Source organism: Bombina bombina, chromosome 7, assembly GCF_027579735.1.
Source record: "Bombina bombina isolate aBomBom1 chromosome 7, aBomBom1.pri, whole genome shotgun sequence".
NCBI classification, from domain to species: domain Eukaryota; kingdom Metazoa; phylum Chordata; class Amphibia; order Anura; family Bombinatoridae; genus Bombina; species Bombina bombina.
This window is the reverse complement of record NC_069505.1, coordinates 138,881,033-138,897,302: the sequence shown is the minus strand read 5'-3', so window position 1 is coordinate 138,897,302 and position 16,270 is coordinate 138,881,033. Positions and strand designations below refer to the sequence as shown.

The 16,270-nt window shown below is 44.3% G+C and overlaps 1 protein-coding gene across 1 annotated transcript in view; it reads left to right on the top strand.

Annotated features, from left to right (window-relative positions):
* The window catches only part of MTCH2 (mitochondrial carrier 2), a 197,882-nt gene that overhangs the window by 31,529 nt on the left and 150,083 nt on the right, over positions 1–16,270 (top strand). Inside the window, exons 2-3 of the mRNA XM_053720360.1 lie at positions 4,357–4,441; positions 16,111–16,217. Coding sequence (XP_053576335.1) covers positions 4,357–4,441; positions 16,111–16,217 — 192 coding nt within the window. The remainder of the gene's footprint in view (positions 1–4,356; positions 4,442–16,110; positions 16,218–16,270) is intronic.

Sequence of the window (16,270 nt, the reverse complement as noted above, 5' to 3'; positions counted from 1 at the left end):
AACCCTAGGTTTTCTCTGTCTAAACATGTGAAACATTTTGGGTTTCATGTCCCCTTTCTCCAACATTGGTGTGTCCGGTCCACGGCGTCATCCTTACTTGTGGGAATATCTCTTCCCCAACAGGAAATGGCAAAGAGTCCCAGCAAAGCTGGCCATATAGTCCCTCCTAGGCTCCGCCCACCCCAGTCATTCTCTTTGCCGTTGCACAGGCAACATCTCCATGGAGATGGTTAAGAGTTTTTTGGTGTTTAAATATTCAAAGATCCTATGGATAAAAAATTGGAAGGTTTGCTTAAAAAGATTTTTGTACAGCAAGGTTACCTTCTACAACCAATTTCGTGCATTGTTCCTGTCACTACAGCAGCGTGGTTCTGGTTCGAGGAACTAGAAAAGTCGCTCAGTAGAGAGACTCCATATGAGGAGGTTATGGACAGAGTTCACGCACTTAAATTGGCTAACTCTTTTATTTTAGATGCCGCTTTGCAATTAGCTAGATTAGCGGCGAAAAATTCAGGGTTGCTATCGTGGCGCGCAGAGCGCTTTGGCTAAAGTCTTGGTCAGCGGATGTGTCATCCAAGACAAAATTGCTTAACATCCCTTTCAAAGGTAAAACTCTATTTGGACCAGAATTGAAAGAGATTATTTCAGACATCACTGGGGGAAAGGGCCACGCCCTTCCACAAGATGGGTCTTTCAAGGCTAAAAATAAGTAATTTTCGTTCCTTTCGCAATTTCAGGAACGGACCGGCCTCTAATTCTGCATCCTCTAAGCAAGAGGGTAATGCCTCACAACCCAAACCAGCCTGGAAACCGATGCAAGGCTGGAACAAGGGTAAGCAGGCCAAGAAGCCTGCCGCTGCTAACAAAACAGCATGAAGGAGTAGCCCCCGATCCGGGACCGGATCTAGTGGGGGGCAGACTCTCTCTCTTTGCTCAGGCTTGGGCAAGAGATGTTCAGGATCCCTGGGCACTAGAAATAGTTTCTCAAGGTTATCTCCTGGAATTCAAGGAACTACCCCCAAGGGGAAGGTTCCACATGTCTCACTTATCCTCAAACCAAATAAAGAGACAGGCATTCTTACATTGTGTAGAAGACCTGTTAAAGATGGGAGTGATACAACCAGTTCCAATAAAGGAACAAGGAATGGGATTTTATTCCAATCTGTTCGTAGTTCCCAAAAAAGAGGGAACTTTCAGACCAATTTTGGATTTGAAGATCCTAAACAAATTTCTCAGGGTACTATCGTTCAAGATGGAAACCATTCGAACGATTCTACCCACTATCCAGGAAAGTCAATTTATGACTACCGTGGATCTAAAGGATGCGTACCTACATATTCCTATCCACAAAGAACATCATCAGTTCCTAAGGTTCGCTTTTCTGGACAAGCATTACCAGTTTGTGGCCCTCCCATTCGGGTTAGCCACTGCTCCAAGGATTTTCACAAAGGTACTCGGGTCCCTTCTAGCGGTTCTAAGACCGAGGGGCATTGCAGTAGTACCTTACTTGGACGACATTCTAATACAAGCGTCGTCCCTGTCAAAAGCAAAGGCTCATACAGACATCGTTCTGGCCTTTCTCAGATCACACGGATGGAAGGTGAACATAGAAAAAAGTTCTCTGTCTCCGTCGACAAGAGTTCCCTTCTTGGGAACAATAATAGATTCCTTAGAAATGAGGATTTTTCTGACAGAGGTCAGAAAATCAAAACTTCTAAGCTCTTGTCAAGTTCTTCATTCTGTTCCTCGTCCTTCCATAGCGCAGTGCATGGAAGTAGTAGGGTTGATGGTTGCAGCAATGGACATAGTTCCTTTTGCACGAATTCATCTAAGACCATTACAACTGTGCATGCTCAAACAGTGGAATGGGGACTATACAGACTTGTCTCCAATGATTCAAGTAGATCAGAAGACCAGAGATTCACTCCGTTGGTGGCTGACCCTGGACCATCTGTCCCAGGGAATGAGCTTCCACAGACCAGAGTGGGTCATTGTCACGACCGACGCCAGTCTAGTGGGCTGGGGCGCGGTCTGGGAATCCCTGAAAGCTCAGGGTCTATGGTCTCGGGAAGAGTCTCTTCTCCCGATAAACATTCTGGAACTGAGAGCGATATTCAATGCTCTCAGGGCTTGGCCTCAGCTAGCAAAGGCCAGATTCATAAGGTTCCAATCAGACAACATGACGACCGTTGCGTATATCAATCATCAGGGGGGAACAAGGAGTTCCCTGGCGATGAAAGAAGTGACCAAAATAATTCAATGGGCGGAGGATCACTCCTGCCACCTGTCTGCGATCCACATCCCAGGTGTGGAAAACTGGGAGGCGGATTTTCTGAGTCGTCAGACATTCCATCCGGGGGAGTGGGAACTCCATCCAGAGATCTTTGCCCAAATAACTCAATTATGGGGCATTCCAGACATGGATCTGATGGCGTCTCGTCAGAACTTCAAGGTTCCTTGCTACGGGTCCAGATCCAGGGATCCCAAGGCGACTCTAGTAGATGCACTAGTAGCACCTTGGACCTTCAACCTAGCTTATGTATTTCCTCCGTTTCCTCTCATTCCCAGGCTGGTAGCCAGGATCAATCAGGAGAGGGCCTCGGTGATCTTGATAGCTCCTGCGTGGCCACGCAGGACTTGGTATGCAGACCTGGTGAATATGTCATCGGCTCCACCATGGAAGCTACCTTTGAGACAGGACCTTCTTGTTCAGGGTCCATTCGAACATCCAAATCTGGTCTCCCTCCAGCTGACGGCTTGGAGATTGAACGCTTGATTCTATCGAAGCGTGGGTTTTCAGATTCTGTGATAGATACTCTGGTTCAGGCCAGAAAACCGGTAACTAGAAAGATTTACCATAAAATATGGAAAAGATATATCTGTTGGTGTGAATCCAAAGGATTCCCATGGAATAAGATAACAATTCCTAAGATTCTCTCCTTTCTACAAGAAGGTTTGGAGAAAGGATTATCTGCAAGTTCTCTAAAGGGACAGATCTCTGCTTTATCTGTCTTACTACACAAAAGACTGGCAGCTGTGCCAGATGTTCAAGCATTTGTTCAGGCTCTGGTTAGGATCAAGCCTGTTTACAGACCTTTGACTCCTCCCTGGAGTCTAAATCTAGTTCTTTTAGTTCTTCAAGGGGTTCCGTTTGAACCCTTACATTCCGTAGATATTAAGTTACTATCTTGGAAAGTTTTGTTTTTGGTTGCAATTTCTTCTGCTAGAAGAGTTTCAGAGTTATCTGCTCTGCAGTGTTCTCCGCCCTATCTGGTGTTCCATGCAGATAAGGTGGTTTTGCGTACTAAGCCTGGTTTTCTTCCTAAGGTTGTTTCTAACAAAAATATTAACCAGGAGATAGTTGTACCTTCTTTATGTCCGAATCCAGTTTCAAAGAAGGAACGTTTGTTACACAATTTGGACGTAGTCCGTGCTCTAAAATTCTATTTAGAGGCTACAAAATATTTCAGACAAACATCTTCCTTGTTTGTTGTTTATTCTGGTAAAAGGAGAGGTCAAAAAGCGACTTCTACCTCTTTCCTTTTGGCTTAAAAGCATCATCCGATTGGCTTATGAGACTGCCGGACGGCAGCCTCCTGAAAGAATCACAGCTCACTCCACTAGGGCTGTGGCTTCCACATGGGCCTTCAAGAACGAGGCTTCTGTTGACCAGATATGTAAGGCAGTGACTTGGTCTTCACTGCACACTTTTGCCAAATTTTACAAATTTGATACTTTTGCTTCTTCGGAGGCTATTTTTGGGAGAGAGGTTTTGCAAGCTGTGGTGCCTTCCCGTTTAGGTAACCTGATTTGCTCCCTCCCTTCATCCGTGTCCTAAAGCTTTGGTATTGGTTCCCACAAGTAAGGATGACGCCGTGGACCGGACACACCAATGTTGGAGAAAACAGAATTTATGCTTACCTGATAAATTACTTTCTCCAAGGGTGTGTCCGGCCCACGGCCCGCCCTGGTTTTTTAATCAGGTCTGATGAATTATTTTCTCTAACTACAGTCACCACCGTCGGTCGAATGACTGGGGTGGGCGGAGCCTAGGAGGGACTATATGGCCAGCTTTGCTGGGACTCTTTGCCATTTCCTGTTGGGGAAGAGATATTCCCACAAGTAAGGATGACGCCGTGGACCGGACACACCGTTGGAGAAAGTAATTTATCAGGTAAGCATAAATTCTGTTTTCAAAGCATTTTATTTTATTTTGGGCCATTGCTTTGTTTGGAAGTATAGAACAGGTACATTTTCACATTTGATTTGCAATATAAATCACTGCAATATTATATAATTTGTTTTGCAATATCAATATTTAAACTTCTACAGCCTTTGATACGATTTTCTTGATAGGTGGGACATGAGCCGCTGCCTCCTACTTTGGGGAGAAATATGTTTGGACGTCAGGTGTACCAGCTCCCAGGCCTCTTTGCATATGGTAAGTCATTCCGCCATATTTCCCCACATTTGCACTCATGCAAAGAATGTGCTGTATTGTTTAGGTCCCCATAATGTGACAGGTTAAAATTATAGTGACCTGTTTTTCATTTTTATGCACACAGATAATAGTTATATTGAAGACTAACACTGGATGGAGGTGTAGGCACCAAAAGCGTTTTAGCAGTCAGGTCTAGACTCGGTTTAAGTTAATCTTTTTTACACATTTTTATCTGTTAAAAGGGACACTGAACCCAATTTTTTTCTTTCATGATTCAGATAGAGCATGCAATTTTAAGCCACTTTCTAATTTATTCCTATTAATTTGTTTTTCATTCTCTTGCTATCTTTATTTTAAAAAGAAGATATCTAAGCTTTTTTTTTTTATTCAGAACTCTGGACAGCACTTTTTTTATTGGTGGATGAGTTTATCCACTAATCAGCAAGAACAACCCATTTTGATCAGCAAAAATGGGCCGGCATCTAAACTTTCTTGCATTTCAAATAAAGATAGCAAGAGAATGAAGAAAATTTGATAATAGGAGTAAATTATCAAAATTATTATTGTCATGCTCTATCTGAATCACGAAAGAAAAAATTTGGGTACAGTGTCCCTTTAATGCAAAATAAAGTTCCAATACTTTTCTTAGCCATGTTACAACATGTTTTTTTTCTTGTATGTTTCTTAGTTTTTTTTTTTTCTGCTCATATGGGAGTTTGTGGAAGCTGTTAAATCTAAAGTTTTGCTTAGTTCACATGAAACCAGTGACGGACTGAGACCAACCAGAGCCCCCGGGCAAAAGTGTGGCAGGGCCACCCACCTCCTCCTTGCTCCACCTACCTACCTTCTCCGCCCCTCCTCTACCCTATTGCCCCTCCCACGTCATATACCACTCCCCCACAATGTTTTTAATTGCTATATAAAGTGACAATTTTTCCTTAAATATTTTTAATAAGTAATAACTAAATATTGTAAATTAATAAGTGCTTATGCAAAAAAAATCCCCCCTGCCTATATGCACTACAATATAGAGCAGAAAGTAGGGAGGGGCAGGCAAGGGGTTAAAATCGCTTCTGTTTATTACTGGCAGCTAAAGAGGTAAAATCATTAATTTGTATGGGACTGGCAGCCAAGGGTTAAAATGATCAAATTCGAGCGGACATTGCGCACACTCACACACCTGACTCACACACAAGCACTGCACAAACACATCTGACTCACACACACAGACACACATCTGACTCACACAAATGCATCTGACCCCCCCCCCCCCCCCCCCCCCCAACAACTGATACAAAAATTGGGAGAAGAAAGATTAAGGGGCTTGACTAGCACTCTTTCCTAATAAGATAATGGTGAATATTTAAGTTAAAATGATATAACTTTAATGGTATGCGTTAAAAATTAGGACAAATCCTCTCTACACAACCCACCAACCGTAGATAGCTAAAAACACTGTGTAAACACCCCTCTGTTTCCTGGCCGATAATTGCATGCGTCGGCTTCAGGTGCCAGGGGTGAAAAACACGAAAATAGCTAAATATTTAACACAAACGCGCTTCGGCCTATATGCTGGCCTTTTTCAATGTTAGAAATGACCAGCCAAAGCCATAATGCTGCCTTCCTTAAATGGGCCCTGTTTTACACGGATCATCCAATGACTGCTCACTAATAGAAAACGCCCATCACTGAGCCAATCCGCACTGTCAGGTAATTCATCCGTGGGCGTGTAACATCCATTTAGACCATCATAGGTCGATCCTGTTAATGACCTCACATAGTGGGCGGCCTTTGTTGCGGAAACTGACATCCTATATACTTTACAATCGTAACAATGTAATTTATGCATATTTTGCGTGATTTATGTGTGTATGTTGAGATCCGGTACTACGCAAACCTCTTTAATATGTGTAGTGCTGCTAATCTTTGTGCTGAGTCGGAATAATCCTTCTGGTAAATCATATGGTTTGTTTTACTTCTATTCCCTGACCTCCTGCACTTATAGATAGAGCACACATAGATAGAGCACACATACGAGTTGGTTAGTTGTCATCCAGACTCTTGTGATACTCGTTATTTACACACTTATCACATAAACATGCTCTCCAGTGACCTCACATGGTGGGCGGCATTTGTTGTGGAAACTGACATCCTATATACTTTGTGATCGTAGCATAAATTACATTGTTACGATCGTAAAGTATATAGGATGTCAGTTTCCACAACAAATGCCGCCCACTATGTGAGGTCATTAACCGGATTGACCTATGATGGTCTAAATCAGGGTTCTTCAAACCACGGGTCGCGACCCATTACTGGGTCGCAATACAGTGTTTACTGGGTCCCGAGCACCATTCTCTAGAGTCTAGACCACAGCATCTGTATTACAGACTTTGATGTTGCTTGACTTACACTAATGGCGTATGCAGAACTAGCCATTTCCTACCTGCACACACCTACTATTAACTACGTTTACATAATGAGCTAGGCTAGGGTAACCAAAGCCAAGTTTTACCTGACTGTATTGGCAGCGCCGAAGCCTGCACATGATGTCCTGCTTGCTGATTGGCCGTACCAAATGACGGTACACCCAAAGGGGGTAGGTGTAGTTTTGTCGGCTGAACGTGGTGTTTGTTCCTGGATGAGGTATTATGGCGAAGGCCACATTTATTTGGGGAGTTACGCTGACAGCGTGAAGTGCCATGGCGACTGCTACGTACATAAAGTAAGCAAGCTGTGTTGTGCTGAGCATCAGCTGAGAATTGAACCTCAGGGAGTGATGGTAGGTTAGGGTGTACAGAAGGTGTGTGTCAGTTTACTAATGGGAGGCGTCTTGCTCTGGCTGGCAGTGGCACTTATGTATATACAGGGGCACTGCACTCACCAGAGGTCAATGACTCTCATGTAGGTAAAGATACAAACCGGCAGGCAATCAAGTAGGGACAGGAAAGCTTACCGGCTGTCAGGGACTCTCATGTAGGGACAGGTACAATAACCGGATGTGACACTGATGTAGGGACAGGTGCACTCACCGACTGTCAGTGACACTCATGTAGGGCAGGTGCAATGATGTGACTGGTGGAGCAGGCATCAATTTGTGCCAGAAGAAAGGAACAGATAAACCGCTGGCAGCGGACTCCACCGATTATTTAATACAATACTTTTTGGAAGGTTTCTCGGATAGCTTGAAGTTTGTTTTGTATTTAGTGCAAATGATGTGCAATGCTGCATTACTTATTATTGTATACAGTAGCATAAGATCTTATGGCAGGAGGTGCAGAGTTTCTGCTTATGAGGTCTTTTAGGTTAAAAAATAATCTTGAGACATCCAAAGTGGAACTGATATCAAGTGCTAGCCAGTGAGGCACACATTTTAAAATTAGGTAAGTGTTGATAATGTATCTTTGGACCCATGTCTGGAAAATCAATTCTGTAACCTGGTGACTGCAATCCTCTGCAGCCCTCTACAAAAGCCAAAGGGAATCTGTCACATGAACAGTGTTTGTATAATCCTGTAAAGAAAGTGGTGTGTGCTGTGTGTTTTGCATGACAGGGGGGTGCGTGCGTTGTTTGAGAAATTTTCAGGCCAAGCCTAAAAAAAGGGCCGCAAAGATATGTGGTATCACTACACTAGGTCTTGGGGAAAAAAAGTTTTAAGAACCCTGTTCTAAATGGATGTTACACGCACATGGATAAATAACCTGACATTGTCGATTGGCTCAGTGGTGGGCGTTTTCTATTAGTGAGCAGTCATTGGATGATCCGTGTAAAACAGGGCCCATTTAAGGAATGCGGCATTATGGCTTCGTCTTGTCATTTCTAACATTGAAAAAGGCCAGCATATAGGCCGAAGTGCGTTTGTGTAATTTTGTTAGCTATTTTCGTGTTTTTCACCCCTGGCACCTGAAGCAGATGCATGCAGTTATCGGCCAGGAAACAGAGGGGTGTTTACACAGTGTTTTTAGCTATCTACGGTTGGTGGGTTTTGTGTAGAGGATTTGTCCTAATTTTTAACGCATATCATTAAAGTTATATCATTTTAACTTAAGTATTCACCATTATTGTATTAGGAAAGAGTGCTAGTCAAGCCCCTTAATCTTTCTTCTCCCCGTTTTTTGTATTGGTTATATTAAGGGTAGCACCGGATTGAATTTTAGTTTCAGCCCTTTTTCCTTAGTTACCAGGTCCTAGTGCCAGTACTATTTTTCTTTTTTTTCCTAATCACACAAACACTGCACACACACACACACCTGACTCACACAAACACTGTACACACACACACCTGACTCACACAAACACTGTACACACACACACCTGACTCACTCAAACACTGTACACACACACACCTGACTCACACAAACACTGTACACACACACACCTGACTCACACAAACACTGTACACACACACACCTGACTCACACAAACACTGTACACACACACACACCTGACTCACACAAACACTGTACACACACACACACCTGACTCACACAAACACTGTACACACACACACCTGACTCACACAAACACTGTACACACACACACCTGACTCACTCAAACACTGTACACACACACCTGACTCACACAAACACTGTACACACACACACACCTGACTCACACAAACACTGTACACACACACACACCTGACTCACACAAACACTGTGTACACACACACACCTGACTCACACAAACACTGTACACACACACACACCTGACTCACACAAACACTGTACACACACACACACACACCTGACTCACACAAACACTGTACACACACACACCTGACTCACACAAACACTGTACACACACACACCTGACTCACACAAACACTGTACACACACACACCTGACTCACTCAAACACTGTACACACACACCTGACTCACACAAACACTGTACACACACACACACCTGACTCACACAAACACTGTACACACACACACACCTGACTCACACAAACACTGTACACACACACACACCTGACTCACACAAACACTGTACACACACACACACCTGACTCACACAAACACTGTACACACACACACACCTGACTCACACAAACACTGTACACACACACACACCTGACTCACACAAACACTGTACACACACACACACCTGACTCACACAAACACTGTACACACACACACACACACCTGACTCACACAAACACTGTACACACACACACACACACACACCTGACTCACACACACACTGTACACACACACACACACACCTGACTCACACACACACTGTACACACACACACACCTGACTCACACACACACTGTACACACACACACACCTGACTCACACAAACACTGTACACACACACACCTGACTCACACACACACTGTACACACACACACACCTGACTCACACACACACACACACACACACCTGACTCACACACACACTGTACACACACACACACCTGACTCACACACACACACTGTACACACTCACACACACCTGACTCACACACACCTGACTCACACACACACTGTACACACACACCTGACTCACACACACACTGTACACACACACCTGACTCACACACACACTGTACACACACACACACACACCTGACTCACACACACACTGTACACACACACACACACCTGACTCACACACACACTGTACACACACACACACACCTGACTCACACACACACTGTACACACACACACACACACACCTGACTCACACACACACTGTACACACACACACACACACACACCTGACTCACACACACACTGTACACACACACACACACACACACCTGACTCACACACACACTGTACACACACACACACCTGACTCACACACACACCTGACTCACACACACACTGTACACACACACACACTGTACACACACACACACACACACACACCTGACTCACACACACACTGTACACACACACACACACACACACCTGACTCACACACACACTGTACACACACACACACACACACACACCTGACTCACACACACACTGTACACACACACACACACACCTGACTCACACACACACTGTACACACACACACACACCTGACTCACACACACACACTGTACACACACACCTGACTCACACACACACTGTACACACACACACACACCTGACTCACACACACACTGTACACACACTCACACACACACTGTACACACACACACACTGTACACACACACACACACACTGTACACACACACACCTGACTCACACACACACTGTACACACACACACACCTGACTCACACAAACACTGTACACACACACACACCTGACTCACACAAACACTGTACACACACACACACACCTGACTCACACACACACTGTACACACACACACCTGACTCACACACACACTGTACACACACACACCTGACTCACACAAACACTGTACACACACACACACACACCTGACTCACACAAACACTGTACACACACACACACACCTGACTCACACAACACTGTACACACACACACACACCTGACTCACACAACACTGTACACACACACACACACCTGACTCACACACACACTGTACACACACACACACACACACACACCTGACTCACACACACACTGTACACACACACACACCTGACTCACACACACACTGTACACACACACACACACACACACACCTGACTCACACACACACTGTACACACACACACACACACCTGACTCACACACACACTGTACACACACACACACACCTGACTCACACACACACACTGTACACACACACCTGACTCACACACACACTGTACACACACACACACACCTGACTCACACACACACTGTACACACACTCACACACACACTGTACACACACACACACTGTACACACACACACACACACTGTACACACACACACCTGACTCACACACACACTGTACACACACACACACCTGACTCACACACACACTGTACACACACACACACACACACACACCTGACTCACACACACACTGTACACACACACACACACACACACCTGACTCACACACACACTGTACACACACACACACACACACACACCTGACTCACACACACACTGTACACACACACACACACACCTGACTCACACACACACTGTACACACACACACACACCTGACTCACACACACACACTGTACACACACACCTGACTCACACACACACTGTACACACACACACACACCTGACTCACACACACACTGTACACACACTCACACACACACTGTACACACACACACACTGTACACACACACACACACACTGTACACACACACACCTGACTCACACACACACTGTACACACACACACACCTGACTCACACAAACACTGTACACACACACACACCTGACTCACACAAACACTGTACACACACACACACACCTGACTCACACACACACTGTACACACACACACCTGACTCACACACACACTGTACACACACACACCTGACTCACACAAACACTGTACACACACACACACACACCTGACTCACACAAACACTGTACACACACACACACACCTGACTCACACAACACTGTACACACACACACACACCTGACTCACACAACACTGTACACACACACACACACCTGACTCACACAACACTGTACACACACACACACCTGACTCACACACACACTGTACACACACACACACCTGACTCACACACACACTGTACACACACACACACACCTGACTCACACACACACTGTACACACACACACACACCTGACTCACACACACACTGTACACACACACACACACCTGACTCACACACACACTGTACACACACACACACCTGACTCACACACACACTGTACACACACACCTGACTCACACACACACTGTACACACACACCTGACTCACACACACACTGTACACACACACCTGACTCACACACACACTGTACACACACACCTGACTCACACACACACTGTACACACACACCTGACTCACACACACACTGTACACACACACCTGACTCACACACACACTGTACACACACACACACACACCTGACTCACACAAACACTGTACACACACACCTGACTCACACAAACACTGTACACACACACACACACACCTGACTCACACAAACACTGTACACACACACACACCTGACTCACACAAACACTGTACACACACACACACCTGACTCACACAAACACTGTACACACACACCTGACTCACACACACACACTGTACACACACACCTGACTCACACAAACACTGTACACACACACCTGACTCACACAAACACTGTACACACACACACCTGACTCACACAAACACTGTACACACACACACACACACCTGACTCACACAAACACTGTACACACACACACACCTGACTCACACAAACACTGTACACACACACACACACCTGACTCACACAAACACTGTACACACACACCTGACTCACACACACACTGTACACACACACCTGACTCACACACACACTGTACACACACACCTGACTCACACAAACACTGTACACACACACCTGACTCACACAAACACTGTACACACACACCTGACTCACACAAACACTGTACACACACACACACACCTGACTCACACAAACACTGTACACACACACACACACACCTGACTCACACAAACACTGTACACACACACACACACACACACCTGACTCACACAAACACTGTACACACACACACACACACACACACACCTGACTCACACAAACACTGTACACACACACACACCTGACTCACACAAACACTGTACACACACACACACACCTGACTCACACAAACACTGTACACACACACACACCTGACTCACACAAACACTGTACACACACACACACACCTGACTCACACCACACAAACACTACCCTACACATACTGAAACAGATATTTGACTACAGAACAAGATCCATACTCTGCATCACCCTAAATTACTTATTTATTTAATTTGTTTAACAGGACTATCCCACTAGTTTCATAAAAAATGATCAGGTGCCTATTGCCAGGCAAAATTTACTGACTCCAATTACCATGGGTGCTATGGGGCTTTAAATGTTGAAAAAGCAACTAAGTTTAGCATTATGCTATGAAATTGTATGGAAAGCAATTCATGTGCACAGTGCCACATACATCAGCAGCCTTCAGAGGTTGAGCAGTGAACGAGAATGGTGGTGCACCAGCAGACAATCAACAACTGAACATTTTTCTGTAAGCAAAGAGCTGTCTTTTAGGCAATAAGCAAGCTTCCTTTAGCTTCTACAGCTCAAAATCTGTTCAGATTTAAGTGCAGTGATGTTAGAACTGTATAAGATATGTTTTAAAACAAAACAAAATCTAATACATTGCTGCTACTTTGACTATCGCAGATCTGCTCACTGCCTTTAGGAAACAACTTGCAAGTTCTCACTATGGAGCTTGATGCCCCCATGTTTCTGCGCGAGCCTTCAGGCTTGCCGGAAGCAGCGGTCTAAAGGCTGCTGCTCCATAATTTGTCCGCCTGGTCTGAGGCTGCGGACATCAGTCCGCCCGATCCTATATGATCGGGCTGATTGACACCCCCTGCTAGCGGCCGATTGGCCTTGAATCTGCAGGGGGCGGCATTGCACAAGCAGTTCACAAGAATTGCTTGTGCAATAAATGCAGACCGTATATGCTGCATTTATTGATGTGCGGCGGACATGATACGCTACATTGTATCATGTCCACTCGCACTTTCATAAATTGGCGCCTGTCTATAAATTTTTCAGATTGCACAGGAGAGTTAACCCTTGCTTTGCAAGCTCTTCTTCACTATGTGTCTGCAAGAGAAAAGTGAGCATGTGACCACAGTAAGATTTAAGTGTCCTTATTAAATTTTTATCCAGATTAAAATTATAATGTGCGATGCATAGTAAAAATGTACAAAAAATGTAAAGCATGACTTAAATGAGATAATCTGAGTGTTTATGCTGTGTTGTACTTCTTGGTATGGTGACTGCCTTCATAACTGTATGTGGGTAGTAGAGCGAGTTGTCTTACTAGCCAGCTATAGTCAGCCTTCTGTCTATTTAGATGAATCTGCCTTCTCTTCTATGTGAGCATCATAGGCAAAGTACTTTGCAGTGATGGTCCCTGTGGAACTTTACTCAGCTTAGTGAAACTACTGGTGCTGTCCTATTTATTGGCCCCTCACACAAAATAATTACTTAACTTTAACCCCTGCAAAGCTGGAAAAAAAATTACCAATGCATGACAGAAATCTGAAACTAGCCTGCATTTGTTTATAGGAGCAACTTTAAGAGCAGTGTTCAAGTTGTTCCCTAAATAATTATTGCAATTAGCAGAGCTGCATGAAGTGAGCTTCGTTTTTCAACTGTGAGATAAGCAGCACTTTAGATTTGATTTTTTTTTTTTTTTTAAACAAAGATAAACAAAGCTAGGGCTCTTACCCTAAAGCAGATCTGTTCAGAAGATAATCTAACTTTAAATATATAGTTTATCTAATTTTTTTATTACCTGAATGAAGTCCATTTTCACTAGGACTCCTCCCAGCCGCAACTTTCTATTTCGGAGCATAGTGACGTATAGAGTGGTCCCACCTGCTCTATACGTATTTCTGAAGCACGTGCTCGTTGATCGTTGGATCTGCGCATGTGCAAAATTCCGACAGTTTACTCACAACATAGTATTTATTGAATACTATCAGCGTTCACAGCAGCAGACTTTCGATCGTTGGCAATTATTGTAATTGCGATCATTGAGAATAACTCTCTATATTTCTAATGTATATTTATCCGTTTCCGATTCTTGGGCTACAGAGCATGCGTGACGCGTGAACGCACATGGAAACTGAACAAGCGAAATCGGCTTGAGCGCATGCGCATTAGACGCGTGTGACGTTGTAAAAAAGAAGTTGAACGCCCCGGAGGGGAAAAGATAAGTGTATAATGAAGGTCTAAAAATATGTTAATCAAAGTGCAAATATGGGGGGCGAGTGGACGATCTGAGCTACGAACGAGCATATTAACCCTTTGAGTGCTAATGACTGCTCTGAGCCGTCACAGAGTTTCTCACTCTGGTGCTAATGACGGTTCAGAGCCGTCATGAGCACTCTCCCACCTTGATGGAGATCTGGGGGCTCCTAACTGCTCCTACCCCGGCGATCGTGCCTGTAGAGTGACGGGCATCGCCGGGGATTCACGTGATGCATGGTGACGTCACGCGCAATGACGTGATGACGTCACCGAAAACTTTATTTATACTCGACAATGTTAAGTATAGGATGAGGGGGCATGCTGCTTAGAAGCCTGTATCTCAGGCATCTAAGCAGCTACAGACCCCCAAGACCCACTTTTGTAAAGGTAATCGCCTAACCTTTCAACAGTGTAAGTCTTGGGGGTCTGTAAAAAAAAAAAAAAAAAAAAATTACAAAAATTATTTTCAAAAATTAAAAAAACCTTAGAATATATTAGCACTCAAAGGGTTAAAAGGTAGAATTGGGCGAAAATAAACTGTTTTATAAAAATCATGAATTTAAGTCCAGCTATTTTTAAAAGAGGAATTATGTGGCGTTACCGGATGTCACTGACTTGACATTCACTTTAATGGGAACATCTGATTTTGTTAGCTAATTCTTTATTATATAATGTTTAATGGCGTCTGAGATCTTTTGTTTTTTTGTGTTTTTTTTTTCTCTCACAGCAAGACACATAGTTAGTATTGATGGTAAGACCGGGCTTTTCAAGGGCTTAGCTCCCAGACTGTGTGCAGGAGCTTTTGGGACTTTAGTACACAGTAAAGTCTTGCAGGTGAGTTGCTCACAAATAGGGTCTGGTGTAGTGGTGTTTGTTAAGCATACTTA